General features: G+C 38.3%; 1 protein-coding gene across 3 annotated transcripts in view; it reads left to right on the forward strand.

The window, feature by feature from the left end:
• The window catches only part of NUP155 (nucleoporin 155kDa), a 46899-nt gene that overhangs the window by 18235 nt on the left and 4609 nt on the right, over nt 1-24055 (forward strand). For all 3 annotated transcript variants that reach the window (XM_005872580.2, XM_014544873.1, XM_014544872.1), the window contains exons 13-32: nt 1042-1212; nt 2427-2537; nt 2904-2998; nt 3789-3877; nt 4328-4390; nt 5072-5213; nt 6230-6296; nt 7302-7417; nt 9036-9133; nt 11813-11943; nt 13183-13374; nt 14059-14197; nt 14843-14978; nt 15866-16019; nt 16217-16321; nt 17076-17230; nt 18638-18767; nt 19651-19764; nt 20629-20749; nt 21424-21534. In XM_005872580.2, coding sequence (XP_005872642.1) covers nt 1042-1212; nt 2427-2537; nt 2904-2998; nt 3789-3877; nt 4328-4390; nt 5072-5213; nt 6230-6296; nt 7302-7417; nt 9036-9133; nt 11813-11943; nt 13183-13374; nt 14059-14197; nt 14843-14978; nt 15866-16019; nt 16217-16321; nt 17076-17230; nt 18638-18767; nt 19651-19764; nt 20629-20749; nt 21424-21534 — 2440 coding nt within the window. The remainder of the gene's footprint in view (nt 1-1041; nt 1213-2426; nt 2538-2903; nt 2999-3788; nt 3878-4327; nt 4391-5071; nt 5214-6229; nt 6297-7301; nt 7418-9035; nt 9134-11812; nt 11944-13182; nt 13375-14058; nt 14198-14842; nt 14979-15865; nt 16020-16216; nt 16322-17075; nt 17231-18637; nt 18768-19650; nt 19765-20628; nt 20750-21423; nt 21535-24055) is intronic.

A 24055-nucleotide genomic window follows, 5' to 3' on the forward strand; every position in this document is an offset into this window, starting at 1 on the left:
TGCATTCTGGCTCCATTTCCTCGAAGCTATGGCTCAAAGGACTTAACATGTCTCTGGCCCTCAATTTCCTTGTCTGTAATAGTTATAGTTCCTACTCTATGGGATTATTGTGGGATTAAATGAATTCATGTATGTAGCACTAAGAACACTGCCTGGTACATAGGAAGCACTCAACAAATGCTAACTTTTTTTAAGCAAGTACTTTATATCTTTTTTGTTTATATAATACTTGAGTGATTTTTAAACAAGTATGGACTTGTTACAAAAACAAACAAACAAATATAAATGTAGTTCATAAACTTTAGCCAAATTCTAATCTCCCAAAAACAGCTCTAAAAGGCATTGGAACCATGGGTAAATTCAATATTGGCTGGACATTAGGTCAGAGAATTGTTAATATTCTTAAATGTTATAATAGTATCATGGATATATAAGTAAACTTCCTTACTTTTAGGAGATGCATGCAAAAGTATTTAGCAGTGATATATCCATAACTTTCAAGTGGTTTAATAAAAGAGAGAAAGCAGATATGGCAAAATTCTAACAATTATTGAATCTAGGTACTGGGCATATGGATGCTTGAAATTTTTTATAATAAAAGTATTTTAGGAGAAAAGAAACAAACAAAAATATTTTAGGAGATTAAAACATTTTTTCTAAAGAAATACCTTAGCTTTGAAGAGAGTAGAAATCTACATGTCAGCAAAATGTAAGCACTGAATCTACATATAGATCAGTCGGTCCTGGAAAGATGGTGGAAGGTAGTTAGTGTTTGGTTATGGAAAGAATTGTAATTCTAGTAAATACTATTTATAGTTTACCAGGAAAAATTTCCTTTATCCTTTCGTATTATAGAAGATGCCTGATTGAAATAATTAGACAGTAGAAAATTAACACAGACTTTTGAGAATATTTGTTAATGTATTTATTAAATTCTACACTTAATTACAGATTAGGTCTGTATAACTTTTCCTTTTTAAAGGTTTTCCTTAGTATTAACTTTAGTACTATTAGTATTAAAAGTTTGTTTCTTTTATATAGATGACGACCCGTGTCGATGGTCATTCCTGGGCTCTTTCTGCAATAGATGAATTGAAAGTTGATAAAATAATTACACCTTTAAATAAGGATCATATTCCAATAACTGACTCACCAGTTGTTGTACAGCAGCACATGTTGCCTCCAAAGAAATTTGTTCTCCTCTCAGCACAGGTATGTACATACTCTATTAAGGTGAAGACAAAAAGAAGGGAAGCCATATTTAATGTTTTTATATTCGGAATAGTTGCTTGGTAGTCATTTACTTAAGTGCTTGGGAATGTTTACTCTTTTTTTTTACTCCTCACCCGAGGATATTTTTTCATTGATTTTTAGGGAGAGTGGAAGAGAGAGGGAAAGACAGAGAGAAACATCGATGTGAGAGAAACACATCGATTGGTTGCCTCCTGAATGAGCCCTGACCAGGGCCCTGGTTGGGGAGGAGCCTGCAACCAAGGTGCCCTTGACCGGAATTGAACCTGGGACACTTTGGACCACAGGCCACCGTTCTATCCACTGAGCCAATCTGGCTAGGGCAGGAATGTTTGTAAATCCTAGAAATTCAACAGGGTATGTGCATTTATAATTGGGATGGATGTTGCCAGACTTCCCTGTGTGCGTACACAATGCTAAGTGCCTGTGTCCCTGCATCCTGTCCCAGTACAGTATGCCATCTTAAGAGTGAGACCCACTGTCATTTTCAGAGCTTATTTTTCTGTGAACTATCTTTCTATTTTGTACGTACTTTTCTGTTGAATTGTCTTTTTTATTTAATTTATAAAAGCTCTTTGTGTATCAAGGAGTTTGATACATTTATAAGTAGTTGAAATTTTCAAGTTATCTTTTAGGGTTTATGTGATAGTGAAAAAAACTTCCCACTCTGAGGTTCATAAAAGCATTCACCCATAGTTTCTTTTAATGCTGTTATATTTTTATTTTGTCCTTTAAATCTTTGATCTGCTTGGAATTTATCCCGGTGTAAGGTATGAATAAGGATCCGGCTTCATAAATGAAAATGAATGAATGAAAATGAATGAAAAAAAATGAATTTTTTTTTAAATGAACATGCTTGTGCCAACATGACTAATGGGTGATCTAACTGTAACTTTCTAGTCAAAAGGACAGCTTCCTTCCGCATGGTAATGGCACGTGCTGTACTGATGTGTGTGTGACAGAGCAGTGTTTTCTTATTAAATTCATTATGGATATACAGATTTAGCTTCGGTTGGGAGTTGAAATGTAGATGCTCTTTTTGACTAGTTTACTTTGTATTGTATTTTTGTTTGTTTCCTTGATTTTATTAAATAAGATAACAGGGTCCGTTGTTATCAAACTTGGTAAATTTATTACCTGTATTCATGTTCTTTTTATTTTTTTTAACTTCATAGGGGAGTCTTATGTTTCATAAACTTAGACCAGTAGATCAACTAAGGCATCTACTTGTGAGTAATGTGGGTGGAGATGGAGAAGAGATTGAAAGATTCTTTAAATTACATCAGGTAATTATTTGTACTTTCTTTTTTTTTTTTTTTTACTGTGATGATAATTTAAATAATGGAAAGATAGCTAATTTTTATATGTTAGGATCAAAAATACTGTAATTAACAGGTAATCTTACCAATCTTTCTTTCTTTACATTGACCACTACATATGTACTGATATTTGGGAGCAGTTCTAATACACTCTAAGTTTAAAACCAATACTTTTTTATTTCCCCCTTTTCATATCAATTGATTTCATTAAGTCAGCAAATATTTATTGAGACCTGCTATACACTAGGCACAGATTTGAACACGGGGTACAGCATGAAGCAACACTTCTTACATGTTATGTTTAATATAAGGGAAGATACTCTTTTTAAACAGGAGGACCAGGCTTGTGCAACTTGCCTTATCCTTGCTTGTTCCACCGCTGCCTGTGATAGAGAAGTATCAGCGTGGGCTGCTCGGGCTTTCTTCAGGTATATGTCAGTTTTCTCTTGTTCTTGGCCACTTTTTAAAATGGTTGCTATTGGTGAATGTGATAGTTTAAGGGCTTGCCAGACAGTTGAGTTACAAAAATTTGTTTGCACAAAGGTGAACTCTGGAAAGATTATAATGCTAATAGGAACAGCTAATTAATTAGCAGTTTATGCATTGTTACCCATTCTTCTGTCTGGTCTTCTTTTATACCTCTTTCTACCTCAGCTACTATCTCATCTCTCTTTTCTGTTTCCCCATTGAGTCACTTCTGCTACATAGGTCTTATTGGCACTGAGATTTTGAATCACTCTAAGGAAACTTGGTATCAGATACTTTTATTTGGAAAACTTTTACCTAAGGATAAGAATTTGAAATGTGACTTGTTTAAAAGAATTTTTTTAAAGGTCTGTCTAACTATAATCTAGTATGAAAATTACAGTACCATATCTCATTAAGTAAATTCTATGTTCTGCTAACCTTTTATTAGAAATTGCCAGTCCCTTATAATACTTCCTGATAGAATTTCAAGTCAACTTTTACTAAATAAGTATTTTTTAATGTATCTATGTATATACAGGGTGGGCAAAAGTAATACAAGAAAAACTCTGTACTCACAACTGTAAACCTACTTTTGCTCCACCCTGTATTTCACTGTAAACACAATACCTGTATATTAAAGTCTCTAGTGTTTGAAGCTCTGTTTTGAAAGCTAAGCAGGCCTTAGAACAATTCCAGCCTTTAAGGTGGACTGTTTCACTGGATAAACTCAGTCTGTGTTGTTATCGACAGGTACGGCGGTGAAGCGCAAATGAGATTTCCAGCCACTCTCCCCACCCCCAGTAATGTTGGTCCCATCTTGGGCTCTCCTGTCTATGCTAGTGAGTATGAAACACTGAAATGAAACTGTTTCCAATAGACTGAATTGTAGAACTTTTAATAAAGCTTTTCATTATATTTTATTTGCTGCTACTGTATTGATGAATAGTTATAAAGATATCTGACTCTTAAAAGTAATGGTATATTGAGTTCTTAATGTATATTAGGGAACAAAATAAGATGTGACCAAAAGTGTTTACAAAACTCATTTGTTATTTATTGAAAAGGAAGGAAATGAATGATGTAATAATAAGCAAACTCCCACCTCAATGTTTTCCAAAGTGGAGATGTTCAAAATCACTGGGAAATGAGTCGAGTCCCTAATTCTAGAGCACAGTATGAGTGGTGCCACTCCTCACTCTTAGTTTAGAAACAACTTCTGTGTGTAATTTTGAACAAATTCAAAAATTGGGGAGTTACTTTCTAAATCATTATTTTCTTATTTCCTGTAGGTTCTCCTTTTCCTGGTGGTAGTCAATATCCAAACCCCTCCTTTTTGGGAACACCAGCTCAAGGTGCCTCTTTTCTTTAGATCACTACTACCAGTACTGTTCTTTGTGAAGGTCTAGCGTTCTGTCTTATCACTAATGCCCTTTTCTGTCAAAATAATGTGACTTCCAAGAAGTGACCTGCAGATCCTGGCTGGGTAGCTTAGTTGTTAGAGTGTCGTCCTGATTATGCCAAGGTTACAGTTTCTGTCTCTGGTCAGGGCACATGCAAGAATGAACCAGTGAATGCATAAAGAAGTGGAACAACAAATCAATTTCCCTCCACCCCCACCCCACCCCACCCCACTTTCTCTTTCTGTCTTTCTAAAATGAATAAAATAAAAGAAGTGACATCCAAACAACTATTGCATTTGGCTGCGAATGCCTTTACTTAGGAAATCTTGAACAGTACCCGATAGTACCTGGAAAGCCCCTTATTTGGGTACCAAGATTTAATTACCAGCCATGAAATCTGTACAGTTAGTTTCACTTCCAGCATTAAGGAGCAGTGATGGCAAGCTGTCTGTCTTTCCATCCTGCATTGCCCAGATGGGAAAGCCTCTTGTCAAGAGAAATCAAATATCTGTTTATTCCAGTATTTTTGTAAATGCCCGTTCTTATGGGTGTAGATAGAGCAGACGTGGGTTGTTGAGAATTCTGAATATTTATCGTTCGATGTTAAGGTCTGTTTTTCTTATGTGTGTTAAGGTGTACACCCTCCTGTCATGTCTACCCCAGCTTCAGGGAACCCAGCCATTCAGGCCCCAAGTATGAGCTACATGGCTGGGCCAGAGGTTGTGTACTCCGGAAAGCACAATGGCATATACATTTACTTTGCTCGAATCATGGGGTAAGTTTCTCATGGAATACCTGACAGCTGCTCATCTTAGCCCAGTTTGTGTCATTGAATATTTTTAATTCTATATTTGGGACTTCATTTATTCCTATTGTACCTAAAGTTTAATTCACTTGTCCATTAATAAGATTGTTCTCTATTATGCAACTCTTTTATTATCTAACCATCTATGTTTCTATATTTGTTCATATATATGTATATATATTCTACATAGCGTAACAAACCCCATAACTCTGTGACGTGTGCCTGCAAGTCAGCTAGACGGTTCTGGTCATGGCTAGGCTCACTCTTGGTTGTGCAACTGCCGTGAGGTTGAAGAGAGCTCTTTCCCCATTGGAAAGAAGTATCTCACATGCTTACGGTCATGTTTGTATGCTGGTCTGGAGTGGCCTCAGCTGGAGCAGCTGGGCTGTTCTCCATGTGCCTCTCATCCTCCAGCAGGCATCCAGGGATTTTCACATGGTGGTAGCCAGGTTCCACGAGAGCAGAGACTTGCAGAGCCTCGTGCTGCCTCTGCTCAGCACCGGCCGACCACCATTTCCACGTCATTTACTTGGCCGACCCAGGCAAACCCAGATTCAAAAGGTGGGGCATGGACCCTCATTATGAGAGCAGCATTTAAGTCAGACTGAAAAGGGGATAGGTATAGGGAGGGGTCAAGAATAACAGCCACTTTTGCAATCAGTCTACCATATTATCTAGTTAATTGCTATGTATTTTTCTTAGATTTGAGATGTACGCTTTTGTTACAGTGCAGAACCCCTTTATAAATTTGTTTTTGCATTATAAGCTTCCTTGTTTACAACTCATTATCCAGAGCCTTTTGACTTAGTTAAATAAGTTAGATATATCAGCTTTTTAAATTTTCCTGTTTTCATTCCTTCCAGATAACTTAGTACAATGTTAACTGAAACCATGACATTTTAATGAACACATAGAAGAAATTTACTACATATTGTAATTATTTTTATTCATCTGCAGCATAATTATGAAAACATTTTTTGTTGCAGAAATATCTGGGATGCTAGTTTAGTTGTGGAAAGAGTATTCAAGAGTGGCAACAGAGAGATCACCGCAGTAAGTGTGGTCCATTGTTGGTATGTAACCAGGTTGTTATTGATGAGTGAGTGTCGTGTTGCACGTTTCTTGGTGTTATACACAAGATGCAGTGGTTATTCTTTTACATTTGTGTCCTTGTCCAATAAACTGTCCAGTCCCTGGGTTAAGTCTCTGCTCTAACCCTTATTAACAGATGAGTAAATTTCTTAGCATTTCAGTGCCTGATAACACTCTGTGAAATGAGAAAAATAATATATCTTCCCCATGAGGTTTTTGCAAGGGTTAGAGTAAGTCCTACTCAATGTTGCTTAAAGCTACTATTTAAATACTTTGTTTATATATCCAGACATGGACCCAGTACTAATTTCTATGTACTTGCCTACATTCTAGATTACTTTGAGAAAGCATCTTATACAACTATGTATTATCATAAATTTGGGTAGTAAGATTTTTTTTGATGTGGAATATGAATGCAATTTACTTTAAACTTATTCTTTTTTAAATGAAAAGATATCAAATATCTTTTCGATTCTGATAATTTTTTTCAGTTCACATTTCTAAGAATGGCATGTACTTATAGGATATGATTCCATTTATATGAAGTTCGAGAACAGGCTAAACTAATCTATAGTGATAGAAGTAAAAAAAAAAAGTACTTGCCTGGGAGAGGGAATGAATAAGGGGGCATTAGGGAGCTTTCCTGAGTGTTGGAAATGTTTTATACTGTAGTCTGGCTGTGACTGTATTAAAATGCAAAAAGTTAATAAGATACTTAAGATTTGAATGTTTTACTGTCTGTAAATTATATCTCAATCAAACCAGAGTAGGAGGGGAGGGATGTGGTACCTAGCCCTTGATTCTGGTCACCAACAGTGAATTGATATAAGAAATAATTTTACTGCTTATGAAGTTAGGGTACTTCAAAATTAAAGTTTACATTTGGTTATAGATATACAGTGTATGTTTTTCATATACTAGTATATGCCTTTTCACTGTTTTAAACTTGAAAATTCTTTCTTACAGATTGAAAGTAGTGTTCCCTCCCAAATGCTGGAGTCGGTGCTGCTGGAACTAAAAGGCTTGCAAGAATTTCTAGACAGAAACTCCCAGTTTGCGGGGGGACCACTAGGAAATCCAAAGTAAGAATAAAAGGGATTTATTTATTCTTTTTTTCCTTTTCTTTTTTTCTCCTGAGGTATGATTCACATATTATAAATTCATCCTTCTATAATATACAGGTCATTGGTTTTTAGTGTAGTCACAAGGGTATGCAATCATCATCCACCACTATCTAAGATTCTAGAATATTTTCATCATGCCAGAAAGAAACCCTATACCCATTAGTAGACACTCCCTGTCTTAGTTCAGGCTGGAGTAACAAAAATCCAATGGGCTGGCTTATGCAGGTGACATTTGTTTTTCACAGTTCTTGGGCTGGAAGTCTGAGATCAGGGTGCCAGCATGTTCAGGTTCTGGTGAGGACCCACTTCCTGGTTTACAGGCAGCTGCCTTCTTGCTGTGTCCTTACATGGCAGAGAGAAAATGGGAGCAACTCTCTGGTACCTTCTTATGGGGGTACCAATCTCATCATGGGGCTCCATTTTCATGGTCTCATCTAAACCTCATTAGCTCCCAAGGCCCCACCTCCCAACACAATTACTTTTGGGATTAGGGCTTCAGCTTAGGAATTTGGTGGGACTCCAACATCTAGTCCATATCACGCCTCCCTTCCCCTCCCCCTAGTCCCTGGCAGCCACTAATCTGGCTGTCTCTATGGATCTGCCTCAGGTAGTAGTTGCTCCTTATATTGTCCAAGGTTTCCGGGTACTGTCAGTGAGCGAGGCAGCAGCAGGCTTGCTCCATCTTGGCCCCTGCTGTCAGTTGAGGTTTTTATTTAGTAACATTAACAACTTACAGTTTTATTATTTCAGTCTGTTGTAGGTGTTTCATGCAAAACTGTTCCGTATTTTGCCTCTTCGGGTTGCTCTTGAATCATTCTGACAATAGTCTTTGGCAGCTTCTTTGCTTTCTAGTAGGAAAAGAGCCTCCAGTCTCATTTGGTAAAATTCCTGCCCTAGACCTGAAGTCAGCCATTTCTGCAGGGAGCCCTGGTTTCTTGTACCAGAGAAAGGTATTGGAGACTATAGCAAGGGCTCTTCACTGTATATTGTTTAATTTTTATTTTTTAATAAAACAAAATTGTTGCCCAGCCTGTGTGGTTCAGTGGTTGAGCATCGACCTATGATCCAGGAGGTCACGGTTCTATTCCCAGGCAAGGCACATGCCCGGGTTGCAGGCTTAATCCCCAGCCGGGGGCATGCAGGAGGCAGCCGGTCAATGATTCTTTCTCATCATTGATGTTTCTGTCTTCCTCTCCCTCCCTCTCTGAAATCAATTAAAAAATATATTTTTTTAAAAACCACACACTTCCAATTTAAAATATCATTGATTTGCCAGTGCTCTGTCACTAATCTACAGAGGAAAAGTATTTACATTTTCTAGTTCACTTATATGAAATATTCAGAAAAGGCAAGTTTATAGACACAGCAGGTAAGACGAATGGTTGCTCAGGGTAGAGGTGGGAAAAGGGGGAAATGGGGATTGATGGTTAATCAGGGGTGTTCTAATTAGATTGTGGTGATAATTGGGCAATCCTGTGAATTGTACGCTTTAACTTGCTGAATTATGTGGTATGTAAATTACATCTCGATAATGCTGTGAGAAACACAAATGCACATTCTGGAGTTTCTGTTTCAGTACTGCAGCCAAAGTGCCACAGAGGCTGATCGGATTCATGCGTCCTGAGAATGGGAACACCCAGCAGATGCAGCAGGAGCTGCAGAGGAAGTTTCATGGTAAGTTATTGCTTCTGCTCACTGAAATGTACACAACCCTAGTAAAGAGTTTTGTCAGTTGAATAGAAAATAAAGATCTTGTGTGTGGTAACATATTTTTTATTAAAATATCAGTGTGATTGGGGAAAGTGGACAGTATGGATGTCATGTATTTTCATAATTTTCAGCCCATACATTTTTTCCCATCCTCCAGAAAACATGATACACACCTTTTTTTTAAATGAGTTTTTTAATTGTAAAATATATAAATTTACCATTTTAACTACTATTATGTGTATAATTGTGGCTATTAATACATTCATATTGTGCAAACATCACCACTGTCCATTTGTAGTACTTTTTTCATCTTCCCAATCTGAAACTGAACCCCATGAAGCAGTAACTCCCCACTTTACAGGGCCCTCAGCCCCTGACGATCAATCCTTTTTTTTTTTTTTCTGTCCCTTGAATCTTACTACTCTGGGTCCCTCCTGCAAGTGGAATGATACAGTATTTATCCTTTTGTGATTGGCTTATTTCATTTAGCATAATGTCTTCAAAGTTTATTCATGTTGTTTCGCATGTCAGAATTCCCTTTTTTATTTAAAACAATAATATTCCAATGTATATATACCACTTTTGTTTATCCATCCATCCTGGTGGATACTAGGATTGGTTTAACCTTTTGAGTACTGTGAACAGTCCTGCTGTGAACATGGTATACAAACGTAAGGTCGAGTCCCTGCTTTCAATTCTTTTGTTAAATACCCAGATGTGGAATTGCTGGGTGATAAGGTAATTCTATGTTTATTTTTCTGAGGCACTGACATATTGATTGTTCTCTATAGCAATGGCACCATTTTACATTTCCACCAGCAGTGCACCAAGGGTTCCAGTTTCTCTTCATTGCACCAGTTATTTTTCAGTTTTTAAAATAATATCCATCCTTATGGGTGTGAACTGGTATCACTGTGGTTTGATTTGATTAGTGACACTTCTTTATAGAGTTAAAAATGGGAATCAAGCCCTGGCCCCCGTGACTCTGTTGGTCGGAGTGTTGTCCCTACACTGAAAGGTTTCAGGTCCGATTTTTCTGGTCAGGGCACATACCTCGGTTGCAGGTTCATTCCCGGTCGCTGTGTATGGGAAGGCAACCTATAGCTGTTTTCACATTGATGTCTTTCTCATTGTCTCTCTTCCTCCCTCCCCTCTCTCTAAAATCAATAAGCATGTCCTCGGGTAAGGATTTTTTTAAAAAGTGAATCAGGTTTTTGGTTGTGTTTTTATCTTTTTAATAGTAATAACTAAAGAAAGAGTAAGGCAGTTAAAAAGTTTGCATTATCATCAATTATTCCAGATATGAATTGGAGAAATAATAAATTATTGCTTAAATTTTGCCTGAGATTTAATTTTTTTATTATCTTGTCTTCTATTTTTTGAGCCAATTATTATATTTGCTCATTGAAGACCTAGCCATTACACCCCGAGGTACTTTCTTTCCTTCGTGCTGGCCCTTGTTTTCTGTTCACTATTTTGTCAGTTCTTTTTTTTTTTAAATATATTTCTTATTGATTTTTCACAGAGAGGAAGGGAGAGGGATAGAGAGTTAGAAACATCGATGAGAGAGAAACATCGATCAGCTGCCTCCCGCACACTCCCCACTGGGGATGTGCCCGCAACCAAGGTACATGCCCTTGACTGTAATCGAACCTGGGACCCTTGAGTCCGCAGGCTGATGCTCCATCCACTGAGCCAAACCGGTCAGGGCATGTCAGTTCTTTTTTCAGTACTTGAATAAGGCCTTCAGCCTGACAGTGCACGCATTCTACTAAGGATTTACACAAACAGGAACATTCAGATTGCTGGTGATAATCACGGAAATGACCACTTCGTAGAGCATTTGGTCATACCTAGTAAAAGCTGAGAAAGCCTATGCACTCACAGCCAGCCGTTTGCCTTCTAGGTGTACATCCTGGAACAGTCTACCAGACTTTTTTCTCACAGTAAAAAATACATTTTACATTATGACCCAGGTGGTTAAAAGGAAACACACGCAACTGAAACAAATTTTAGGAAAAAACTCTACCTGTTTCACACTCTAAATTTTTCCCTTTTTATTACATTTCCTCTTTAAGAAAAAATTAAAACCTATATTGACTAACTGAATTGATTTTATGACTCATCAATGCTTCCTAGTCCAGGTCTAAGAAACTCATTCCTACCAAAACCTCACTGCACTTTCCCGGAGACCTTTTCTAAGGGTATTTATTGCTATAGTTTTACTAAGAAAACTGGAAAAAATACAAATATATGTTAGGTGAACAATGGACCTAATTGTAGCCTCTTTACACGATAGAACACTCAGCAATTAAAATAAACATGCTAGATTTATATTTATATTTATTGCTATGGCTAGCTTGCAAAAATAGAACTGATGGAAAAAGCTATGGTGTAAATAAATTATTTAAAAACAGCAATGCTGTTATTGTTTATGTGTACACACACAAATGCACATGTATATAATAGAGGATAAGAACATGAAATCAACTTGTGCTCATGGTTGCCTATGATGGGGGAGAGAGAAGAACAATGAGGATTTCACCTTAATAGTTGTTTCTATTTGAGGTAAAGTGTTGTTGTACTTGAAATAAAACAACCTATGTCGTTTGAAAAAACTTTATTAATTGTATTTGTAATTAGAGGCTCAAGTGAGTGAAAAGATTTCACTTCAGGCGATCCAGCAATTGGTCCGAAAATCATACCAAGCTCTGGCTTTGTGGAAACTTCTTTGTGAACATCAGTTCACGGTCATTGTAGGTGAACTGCAGAAGGTAGGGTGTTTTTGTTCCTGCAAGACCATACCGTTAATCCTCTGCTCGGTTTCTTTTCTTTGGAGTGAGCTTTAATCTTACACTTGGGTTTGGTGGGGATCATGTCAGAAGCATTTAGGTTATGATGAAGTTAGTATGTCATAGGAAGATTGCACTAAAGATTGAGGGATTCACTTTGTCAGAACCTCTGTTTTTTTGTTTGTTTTTATATTTTTTTTTATTTCAGAGAAGAAGGGAGAGGGAGAGAGAGATGGAAGCATCAATGATGAGAGAGAACCAACCGTTGATTGGCTGCCTCCTGCAAGCCCTACCCTGGGGATCAAGCCCGCAACCGGGCATGTGCCCTGACCAGGAATTGAACCATGACCTCCTGGTTCATAGGTTGATGCTCAACCACTGAGCCACACCAGCCAGGCAATATCTGACATATTTTATATCAAAATAATTTTCTCTTATGCTTCAAAGTCATTCCCCTAGTTCTTTTCAATAAAGTCCAAAGTGTTGTTTTGTTTGGTGCTTTTATTTCTTTTAAATACATACTTTAAAAAAAAAAACACCCTTATGATAATTATGAAAACTTTTCCATACCAGGTAGAATAAGTTCTGTTGGGAGGTAAAAAGAAGTATCAGCCCTGGCCAGGTGGCTCTGCTGGTTGGAGTGTCATCCCGAAGGTCTGGGGTTTGGGGTTTAATTCCTGTCCGGCACGTGTGAGAGGCAAATCACTAAACAATAATTTATTGTAGTAAAAATTACCTCAACAATTTGGAACTCATTTTTAACAAGCAGATTTGTAGAAAATGAGATTAAACTCCAACACTAGAAAGCCTTGAATAATAGAATGCTAACTTGTTTAGGAAAAAGACGTAAGCCCAAGTTTTTTGATGTAGCTCATTGACCATTTTTCCTGGTCATGACTGAAGTCAGCAGACCTGGCTCTGCCTCTGCCTCTGCCTCTGGCGCTGCCTCTGCCTCTGCCCCTGCCCCTGCCCCTGCCCCTGCCGGGTTTACTTTCCTCGTTGGTGAAGTGAGCGTTTCGGACTGTGGGCTCTTTCTCAATTCTCTATGGTTCTATGATAATTTCAAAAATGTGTTCATTTGTGTAGTTTTTGTGTATTGTCTCTTTTGAATTATGAAGTCTGTTAATGTTTTGGTTAAATTATTAAAGAAATTTGATTCTGTGAGGAAATATGATATTCCTGTGTAGTGGATAGAAGAAAGGATTCTTTTTATGCCCCTAGGAATTTCAGGAGCAGTTGAAAATCACCACCTTTAAAGATCTTGTCATCCGGGACAAAGAGCTGACCGGGGCATTAATTGCTTCTCTGATCAACTGCTACATCAGAGACAACGCTGCCGTGGACGGCATCAGCTCACACCTGCAGGACATCTGCCCCCTTCTGTACAGCACCGACGACGCAGTCTGTTCTAAGGTGGGAGGCCTGGGTACCTGTTTCAGTGCTTCCTACAGAAGAGGCTCCCCGGTGTGATGAACAGCACGCTAGAATTGGAATCAGGAACCACCTTCTTTTGCCTAATTCATACCTTTGATAGGTTTCTGAACCTCTCCTGGCCTCAGAATCCTCATCTGTGTAAGAAAGGGGTTGGAATACCTGGTTTCTTAAAGTCCATTATATTTAAGTTTTTCATAAAGAATCTTTGATGGCATTTCTAGGCCATATTTTAAAAAACGATGGTTACATATGCCCCTCCTTAGAAATTAAGGAAATTCTCTAAAACCTAAAGTTAGTCTGTAATGAATCAGAGTTAATTGGGCAATTTTTATTGATCCTTTCCTACAGGTGGAAGTAATTTAAAAAATCAGTACCGTGTGGACTGCCTGCTGACCAAATAATGTATTGACTAGACAAGAGATTTACCAGAAAAAAAAGCTATCTTGCTTAACATATTTGTCAGAGGAATTAAGAATAGCTAGGATTTTTTTGGTCAAAAACTTTTCTGCCTAAAATTAAGAAGAAGTAAGTTTATAGAGTTGTTTTTATTATTGATTATAATAAACCAGATGTAAATTTGGACATAGACTAAAACTTATGTTGACAGCATCATCTATATGCTTGATGTTATATCTTTTTAAGTTCTTGTCATTTCTCCTTCAGGCAAATGAGCTTCTCCAACATTCCCGACAAGTTCAAAATAAGATTGAAAAGGAAAGAATGTTAAGGGAATCACTAAAGGAGTATCAGAAAATCAGCAATCAAGTGGACCTTCCTAATGTCTGTGCTCAGTACAGACAAGGTGAGAAACGCACTGCTCTTCCCACCTTACCTGGGGACAGGTCATGTCTTCCTTCAGCTCGTAGGCCCAAGGATGGCAGGAAGTTCGTTCCTTGTGTCGCAGTTTGTGGTGGCTGCACTGGCCCCTGAAAAAGCTATAGTTTCTTTTATATCTTCAGATATGTAACTTTTTACCATCGGTGTTTCAGTCCCTGTCCAGTTACACTACTATCTGTATAAGGTTGCTTTCCGGGTTACGTTTAATTTTAAGATGCTTAAAAGTTTTGATTAATTCTTAAAATATTACCTTCCTACTCTCTTTAAAATTTACTTAAAAAGTAAGTCTAACATAAAAGTAGTAACTCTTAGCCAGGGGTATTGTTTTGAATCCCAGGATTTTTTTCAACAAGAAACTGAAACTCTCTGGTTGGATCTTTTAAATACAAAGATTTTTTTCCAGTGAAGAAAATATACTTATAGCTGCCTTTTAGGAATGCTACAGCCTTATTCTTTGACAGACTCTTCAGAAATATTTTATGTGATATTGTCACGAGGGTGACTAATGTATAATAGAAACAAAATGATCTTGGTCAGTATTTTTATAAGGGAGCTGAGAACAAAGCGTGTCCAGCCTAACGTGCCCCGTCTTGTCCGTTTCTCCCGTCAGTGCGCTTCTATGAGGGTGTGGTGGAGCTCTCTCTCACTGCCGCCGAGAAGAAGGACCCGCAGGGCCTCGGGCTGCACTTCTACAAGCACGGAGAGCCAGAGGAGGACCTCCTGGGGCTCCAGGCTTTCCAAGAAAGGTGCGTCTTAGCACCTGATAGTATTGGGGAAACAGTATTCCAACTGCAACCCTTATAAAACTCAACTATACTTCACTTTATTCACTCATTTATTTATTTGTGTATTATGCTTTCACTTTAAAATAACTTCTTTTATCAGAGGTCTGAATCAGGAGTATAATTCCTTGTCTAGGGATAAAATTTTAGTCCAGTAAAAATTCCTAGGAATTTATAAATGTTTTATTCTGTGGTTTTTCTGAGACTCTATTAATGTCCATTTTAAATGAGATAACTTGCTTGGGAACAAAACTGGCTTCTTCCCCAACCCCATTTCTGATTCTGAGTGAAGTATTTGATTTTGTAAAAGATGATTTTTAAATGCTCACAAATTAGTAGAGACTGTTAAAAGAAAAATGTGTATGTCCATAAAGGAAATACATATTCTGTCTAAGAAAATGGTTTTTGTTAATACATTCATTTTTATGATTTTACCCTTTTATGTTTAACCAAGTGCTTCTCAAACCTATTGAAAAAGTATATGAGCCCTAGCCGGTTTGGCTCAGTGGATAGAGCATCGGCCTGTGGACTGAAGGATCCTGGGTTTGATTCTGGTCAAGGGCACATGCCCAGGTTGTGGGCCCAGTGGGGAGCATGCAGGAGGCAGCCAATCAGTGATTCTCTGTCATCATTGATGTTTCTGTCTCTCTCTGCCTCTCCTTCCCTCTCTGTAATGAATAAAAATATGTTTAAAAAAAGAAAAAAGAAAAAGTATATGATTTCTATTAATTTTAATTTCAAATAAATACATATATTTATTCTCCAAAATAGTCTTTCAATCCTTGTGTGTACTTAAAATTAAAGAAGACAAATCAGTTACTGTGTAATTAATGGAATTGCTCCTTTTTCAGATTAAACAGCTACAAGTGCATTACCGATACCCTGCAGGAGCTGGTGAATCAGAGCAAGGCTGCTCCCCAGTCTCCCAGCGTGCCCAAAAAGCCCGGGCCGCCGGTGCTGTCCTCTGACCCCAATATGCTGAGCAACGAAGAAGCTGGACACCACGTAAGGGACACAGCACATTTTCATTCTAAAAACACGTGTGTTTAGCACTCCTGTGTGGTAATACTAGCCTAACCATCTTGGGAAAGGTAGTAACTCTTAGAACATGGAAGGATTCTTGATTTCTTACCAGGGGTTAAGCTCAGGGTTCATGGTGTCCAGAGCCTTGATCGTGCTAATTTTTTCTTTCTTTCTTTTAGTTTGAACAAATGCTTAAATTGTGTCAACGATCCAAAGATGAGCTCTTTAGTATTGCCCTTTATAATTGGCTAATCCAAGCTGACCTTACAGATAAGCTGCTACAGGTAAAAAATGGTTTTTTATTCCAATATTATTAATTTCCCAGTGGGTAAAGTAGACCATAGCTCCGATTTTCTTGTGGGATGGAAATCACTGGATTGGGAATTAGGAGACATAACCTTTCTTTTAGCTCTACCGTTAAGTCGCTATGACATCACACCCTAAGTCTGTGCTTCTCATTCTGTAAAATGAACACGTGGCATTTGATCATTTCAAGGATGCCTTTTAGCTCAGAATCTGAACTCAGTAGCTGTGTTCTCAGGGATTATTAGGGGACTTATAATTGGCCACTGCTGGTTTGGCTCAGTGGATAGAGCACTGATCTGCGGACTGAAGGGTCCCGGGTTCGATTCTGGTCAAGGGCACATGCCTGGTTGCGGCTCCATCCCCAATAGGGGGCGTACAGGAGGCAGCCGATCAATGATTCTCTCTCATCATTGATGTTTCTATCTCTCTCTCCCTCTCCCTCTCTGAAATCAATAAAAATATATTTTAAAAAAGATTTATAATTGGATTATAGTAAATTCTTTTTATCAGCCTAAGTAACTATCATAACAACTCTTTCATGAACTGTGATAAAACAAAAATCATGTATAATGCGAAAAATTCACCCTCTCTTTTATCTGTTGTTGGATTATAATTTTGCTTATGTATTCATAAAATAAGGAACACCTGTCGTTATCTTTAAATGTTATATTTACTACGTAAAGAGCAAGTGGGTGATGAGAAAATGTCTCTGGGTTACTGTACAATTTCCAGTTCACGTCCCCATTTCTGGAGCCACATCTCTCCCGGATGGCCAAAGTTGATCAAAACAAAGTCCGTTACATGGATTTGCTCTGGAGGTACTACGAGAAGAACAGGAGTTTCAGCAATGCTGCGCGTGTCCTGTCCAAGCTGGCTGACATGCACAGGTATGGCAGTAGCCTCACTGTGAAGCATGGTTGTAACCCAGCTCTGTCTAGTTACATTTAGATTTCACAGTTTAAAGAAAACTTCATTCAGGTTATACATCTATAGAATTTGTATGCTTTATTTGAATTTATCTAAAGTTTTCTCTTTACCTAAGACCTTTTCTGTTGAACTGTCTTCTAAATTCTCTAAAGTATGTCTTTGGATTCTTCCTACCAATGAGTTAATTATTATTATTCTTAATTAAAAGGACAAAAACTACTTCTTAAAGTGGTTAAATGTTTTACCACTTCCAGACTAATTTTCTGTACTCTGACATTGAGTTAAGTTACTGAAAAGGGCTTGGGATACTGTTGCCCGGCTGTGTGGTTGAGCGTCGATCCATGAACCAGGAGGTCATGATTCTGTTCCTGGTCAGGGCACAGGCCTGGGTTACTGGCTCAGTCCTGAGCAGGGGGCAGGCAGGAGGCAGTCGATGCCAATCAGTGATTCTCTCTCATCATTGGTGTTTCTCTCCCTCTCCCTGTTATTCGCTAAAATCAATAAAAATACATATATTTAAAATCCTATTAAGAAAGCATTGGGGTTTCTAATTAAATTATTATATCAAAAGACAATGTAATAAAATTGTGTGTATGTGTGTGAAGTAAATGTATAATTAGAGAATTTCTGAATATTTTGTAACAAAAAATTAATCACTGTTTTAACAGGGAAAATATTAAAATTCAAGGAGGGGATATAGAAAAGACAAGGGAGCAAGTGGAAGGAGATGAGGTTGGAAGAGTCAGAGAAGGCTTTTGGAGGGTTTAAAAAAGCACGTGACGTCTGTTCTTTGTTTTTAAGTGGTCACTCTAGCTCTATAGAAGATTAAATGTAGTCTTGGCCCTGTTAAGGCAAAGAAGTGAAGACTATGAGGAGCAAAAAAGGAGATATATATATATATATATTTATTTTTTTAATCCTCACCCCAGGATATGTTTATTGATTTTAGAGAGAAACAGTGATTGGTTCCCTCCTGTACGTGCCCCAACCTGGGATCCAGCCTGCAGCCTGGGTATGGCCCCGACTGGGAATTGAACCCGCCACCTTTTGGTGTATAGGACGATGCTCCAACCACCTTACCCACCTGGCCAGGGCATAAGGGATATTCTTAATTTAATTCTAGAAGAATTCAGGTTTTACTATCCTGAAGTTTTAAAATAGGAAGTTACTTCTTCAGATACAAGCATAAATATTTATTTGTTGCCTTCAGTTGTAGAGCTCTCTTATTAGAAATCCTCTAATAATTTTTTTCAAGTTTCAGATTGCGTTTTATGTCCATGTGGTCTAAAATAGTACATCAGACTAATGTGTTTGTATTTTGAGACCTTAAGAATTCACATAAGTAAATATCAGTGTTTTTCCCCCAGCACAGAAATTTCATTCCAGCAGCGACTAGAGTACATTGCCCGAGCCATTCTTAGTGCCAAAAGCTCCACTGCCATCTCCTCCACAGCTGCGGATGGGGAGTTCCTTCATGAAATGGAAGAAAAAATGGAGGCAAGTGAGGAAGACGCTTCAGCTTTGTCCACACTGAACAGCATAGTCACATGTTACTCACTCCTTCTTCCCCTAGCTGGCGATAGGTCTGTAGCAGTCAGTATTATTAATTGTAGTTTCTTCTGCCTTTATTTTTCATTTATTTTCATACCAAGGTGTTGTAAAAGATTTTAATGACACAGCATTTGGGTCATAGGATATTGCTATAGTTTAAAACTTTTCTCTGTGGCACTTCTAAAGGTTTTTTTCCCAATGATTCCAACATGAAGCAGATTATATCACATTCGCCATTTATTCTGGAAGCTAAAAAGTAGGTACATGGAGTAGAGTAGGCTAAACGGCCTTAACTAAGAGACCCCAAGTGTATCATGGTCCCAATACAAACGCTTATTTCTCAGTCACAAAAATCCAGAGTGGGTTTTTCTGGTTGACAGGTAGGTGGCTTTCTTCCTGGTTGATTTTGGGATCCAAGTTCTATTCTCTACTATTACCTGCGGCTTTACCTTTTCTTCAGTCAGAGGGAGGAAAGGAAGAAAGCATGCAAGAAGCACATTCACTCTCTTAAAAACCTCGGCTCTGACATGACATGCTTCACTTTCACTGGCGTCCTTTGCAGGGAACTGAGGCTCATGTTCAGACCTCCCTGCAAGGAGGCTGGGAGGTCTGGCTACAGTTCTGGGAGAGCAGTGTGGGTGGGCAGTAAAGACTGTGAAATCTTTCATGTTGAAGATTTTAGTAGAGCTGCTAGTCTGTTATGGTAGAAGTCTTCATTAATACATTAACGTTATCACGTTAATGAAGTCAGATACTAGGAGTCATTTCTTTGAGTTCCTGTTGATTTTTCATAATGAAATCAATACTTCCTTTTTTCGAACCGAACTAGGTTGCTAGGATCCAACTCCAGATACAAGACACGCTACAAAGGCAGTACTCCCATCATTCTTCTGTACAGGATGCAATTTCTCAGCTGGATTCTGAGTTAATGGACATAACTAAGGTAATGAACAAGCCAGCGAAATTCCTGTAGCAGTCAAGCAGCAGTCACCTAACACCTACACCTTCCTTGTTTCTTCTGCGTTGTATCTTTTGTCCCATGGGGAAGGGGAACCTACCTCCACAGAGTAAGATAAGCCCTCCTCGGCAGCATGTCCCTGGGCAGATCACTGCTGTGGTGTTTGACTTGGAGAAAGAGCCGAGTTCCTTTCCCAGGCCAGTAACTGTAAATAATCTGTCAGCGTCGAGGGGCTTGGGTAAAACTCGAGCCTGGTCTGTTATTGCCTCGCTTCTTGTCTTGAACAAGAAGCATCTTTGTTTATCTCCCCAAGCCTCTCTGTGTCTTCTAGCGGTTCTTTCCTCATTTACTCTTGGACTTGGCTTAAGCACCCTGAGATTTGCCAGTGTTTCTGCAAACCTTGTTTTAGACAACACTAATTCTAAAAGAAAAGTTGCCCTGGCCGGTTTGGCTCAGTGGATAGAGCGTCGGCCTGTGGACTGAAGGGTTCCGGGTTCGATTCCGGCCAATGACACATGCCCGGGTTGTGGGCTTGATCCCCAGTAGGGGGCATAAAATCAATAAAATACATTAAAAAAAAGAAATATATTAATTTTAAAAAGTCATTATGACCTCTTCCAGCCAAGAAAAAAATGCACACGTGCTGAATCTATTTGGATTTACTTGCCATTCATTCATCACTTTTAACCCATAGCTATGACCAGCTATACATCATCATATTTTTATTTCATATTTTAGGAACTTCAGATAAAATCTTTCGTTGTTTTGAACTTTCAAGTAGTTTTTCACTATTAATTTCTGGACCCTGACCTCTGATTGGATGTATAACGTTGACATTTTCTCCTACAGCTTTATGGGGAATTTGCTGACCCGTTTAAACTTGCAGAGTGTAAACTTGCAATAATTCATTGTGCCGGTTATTCAGACCCTATATTGGTGCAGACACTTTGGCAAGATATCATAGAGAAAGGTAAGTGTGCACTTATAGGTGCATGTAGCATACATTACTTAGTGACTTGGTAGAGAGACACAGGCTGCTAGTGGCTCAGGTGGGCAGGGCTCAGGCAGCTTGTATGTGCTAAACAGAGCGAGCATGGAGGGAACCTGGACATGGGGGAGGGTGGTCCTCTAGAGCAGTGGTTCTCAACCTTCCTAATGCCGCGACCCTTTAATACAGTTCCTCATGTTGTGGTGACCCCCAATTTCATTGTTACAAATTGAACATAATTAAAGCATAGTGATTAATCACAAAAACAATATGTAATTATATATGTGTTTTTCCGATGGTCTTAGGCGACCCCTGTGAAAGGGTCGTTCGACCCCCAAAGGGGTCGCGACCCACAGGTTGAGAACCGCTGCTCTAGAGAATGATCCCAGTAAACATTGGGGAGGACTCTCAGAGAGTGTCATTTCAGGTTTGTGCTGCTTAGTAAGTGAGACTGGGACACTTCTCTCAGAATCTCCTCGCCACTGCCCTGGGAAGACGAGAGTATATCAGAAACTGACAGAATACAGGATCTGCTCATTATATTACGTGAATGTCAGTTCTGGGGGTTTTTATTCCTTGAAACAATGAAATAGCCAGTTTGAACACTTCACATTAGAAGTCATCTGGGTTTCTAAGGACATGTCTCTGTCTTTCAGAACTGAATGAAAGTGTGGCACTGAGCTCTTCCGATCGAATGCACGCCCTGAGTCTGAAGATTGTCCTCCTTGGCAAAATGTATGCGGGCACACCTCGCTTCTTCCCGTTAGGTGCGCAGGAGCCGCAGGCGCTGGCCTGGGTCTTTCTTTTCTTTCGATGGTTTTCTTCATTGACGTGGAAAAATAATTATCTTTAGAGTGAAATTGCATCTTTGTTGCTGTTTAGTTGAGCAGTTTACTTCTACTTCTCCTAAAAGAAAGCCCTCCACAGAACAGCAGGATTTGTTGATGAATAGCTTGGTGTGGGACTTCCTTTGACTGACCTTCCAAGTGTATATGTCTATCTTGGATAGTGTTGGTTAACAGACCATTGGGATAATATTGTTAAAATGGCTAGTGTTTTTGTGAATGGCTAGTCTCTGATTGATTCAACTCTTGTTATAGTGAGGGCATATTTTTCTTTAAAATAGTGGGTAGTTGTCTTAAAAAGGTAATATGCTAAATATAATCATGATGTAGGTGGCCGTAACTATTACAAATCATTTGTCAACATGTCGTATTTCTTCAGCTGTAAAACAATAGACTCAACAAATTTATCCTCACCTGAGGATATTTTTTTATTGATCTTTAGAGCGAGTGGAAGGGAGGGAGAGAGAGAGAGAGTGGTAGGTCTCAGATTTCAGGTATCATGATATGAATTTGAATGTTACTGTTATGTCTTATGATATGACAGGTAGTAAAAAGTGAAAACGGGTTAGCACATTAAAATGATCAAAGTAAATAACTTGTGAGTTGGGGGAGATGCATTTTAAAAACATATTTAATATTTCTGAAGTAGGATGCGGTAGCCTTTCTTTTCTGAAAAGCTGTTAAATCGAGGATATTTCATTAATATGTTAAAGAAATTCCCTCTCACACCCTAACCGAGGCCCAGGATCAAATCTGCAACCGAAGTATGTGCCCTTGACTTGGAATCAAACCCGCAACCTTTCAGTCTGGGGGCCAACTCTAATCACTGAGCGAAACCTGCCAGGGCAACCATCTCTGATTTAGTGTTCCTTAGGCATGGTAAGAAAGAAAACCAATATAAGCATACCCTTATTTCTTGTAAGTATAGTACTACCTGCTCTAACATTTCATTGATTAGAAAAAGAAAAAATAGCCCTGGCCGGTTTTGCTCAGTGGATAGAGCGTCAGCCTGCGGACTCAAGGGTCCCGGGTTCGATTCCAGTCAAGGGCATGTACCTTGGTTGTGGGCACATCCCCGGTAGGGGGTGTGCAGGAGGCAGCTGGTCAATGTTTCTCTCTCATCGATGTTTCTGACTCTCTATCCCTCTCCCTTCCTCTCTGTAAAAAATCAATAAAATATATTTTTGTTAAAAAAAGAACAGGTTCCTCAGCCTTTAAAAAAGAAAAAAGAAAAGAAAAAAAGTATATATATATATAGTAAATATATGAAACTTGACAATTTTAATATTAAAAGGCCACATTCTGCACAATTCCTTTTGAGGGTATTTCTGCTTTGACTCCGATTTTTAATTTCAGGCTCTATAAAGTGTAGGGTGGAAGAGGTCTTCCTTTTTCTGTCAAATGGCAAACAGGCTCCACACTAGAACAAGATTGGAGTTTTTAGAATTTTTATTCCTATCCGAAATCTTTGGTAAATTCTAGGGGAGACACAAGCCCAGCGGCACCTTTTCAGTGACTCTCTTACCCATGGATACTCACATTGGTAGGTCTCAGATTTCAGGTATCATGATATGAATTTGAATGTTACTGTTATGTCTTATGATATGACAGGTAGTAAAAAGTGAAAACGGGTTAGCACATTAAAATGATCAAAGTAAATAACTTGTGAGTTGGGGGAGATGCATTTTAAAAACATATTTAATATTTCTGAAGTAGGATGCGGTAGCCTTTCTTTTCTGAAAAGCTGTTAAATCGAGGATATTTCATTAATATGTTAAAGAAATTGTGCAGAATGTGGCCTTTTAATATTAAAATTGTCAACAGTAGGTTCTCTTCAATAGTGGGGTTGTGAATGGTCTCTATTTTCTTGTACCTTCCAGTATTTTCCAAATTTACTAAATGTACTTTTTTCTTAATAACTTTAAAGAGTATAATTCAATGGTTACAGCGTATTCAGAGTTTTGTAACTATCACCACAATTAAACTTAGATCATTTTCATCACCCTAAAAACAAACGTCAACAGTAGGTTCTCTCCAATAGTGGGGCTGTGAATGGTCTCTATTTTCTTGTACCTTCCAGTATTTTCCAAATTTACTAAATGTACTTTTTTCTTAATAACTTTAAAGAGTATAATTCAATGGTTACAGCGTATTCAGAGTTTTGTAACTATCACCACAATTAAACTTAGATCATTTTCATCACCCTAAAAACAAACCATGTAGCAGCTACTTCTTACTTCTTCAGCCCTAGGCAACCACTAATCTGCTTTCCATCTCTACAGACTTGCTTATTCTAGTAAAGGTCTTACTTTTATTACAAAAATTTTTTTTGAAATTTGATTTTTAAAGGATTTCCCCTTATAAACTGCTCATTTATAAATAAGGCCTACTTTATTTTTAAAAATAAATCTTGATTGTTGAAAGTATCACATATGTCCCCTTT

Source organism: Myotis brandtii, unplaced genomic scaffold, assembly GCF_000412655.1.
Source record: "Myotis brandtii unplaced genomic scaffold, ASM41265v1 scaffold384, whole genome shotgun sequence".
Lineage (NCBI taxonomy): Eukaryota > Metazoa > Chordata > Mammalia > Chiroptera > Vespertilionidae > Myotis > Myotis brandtii.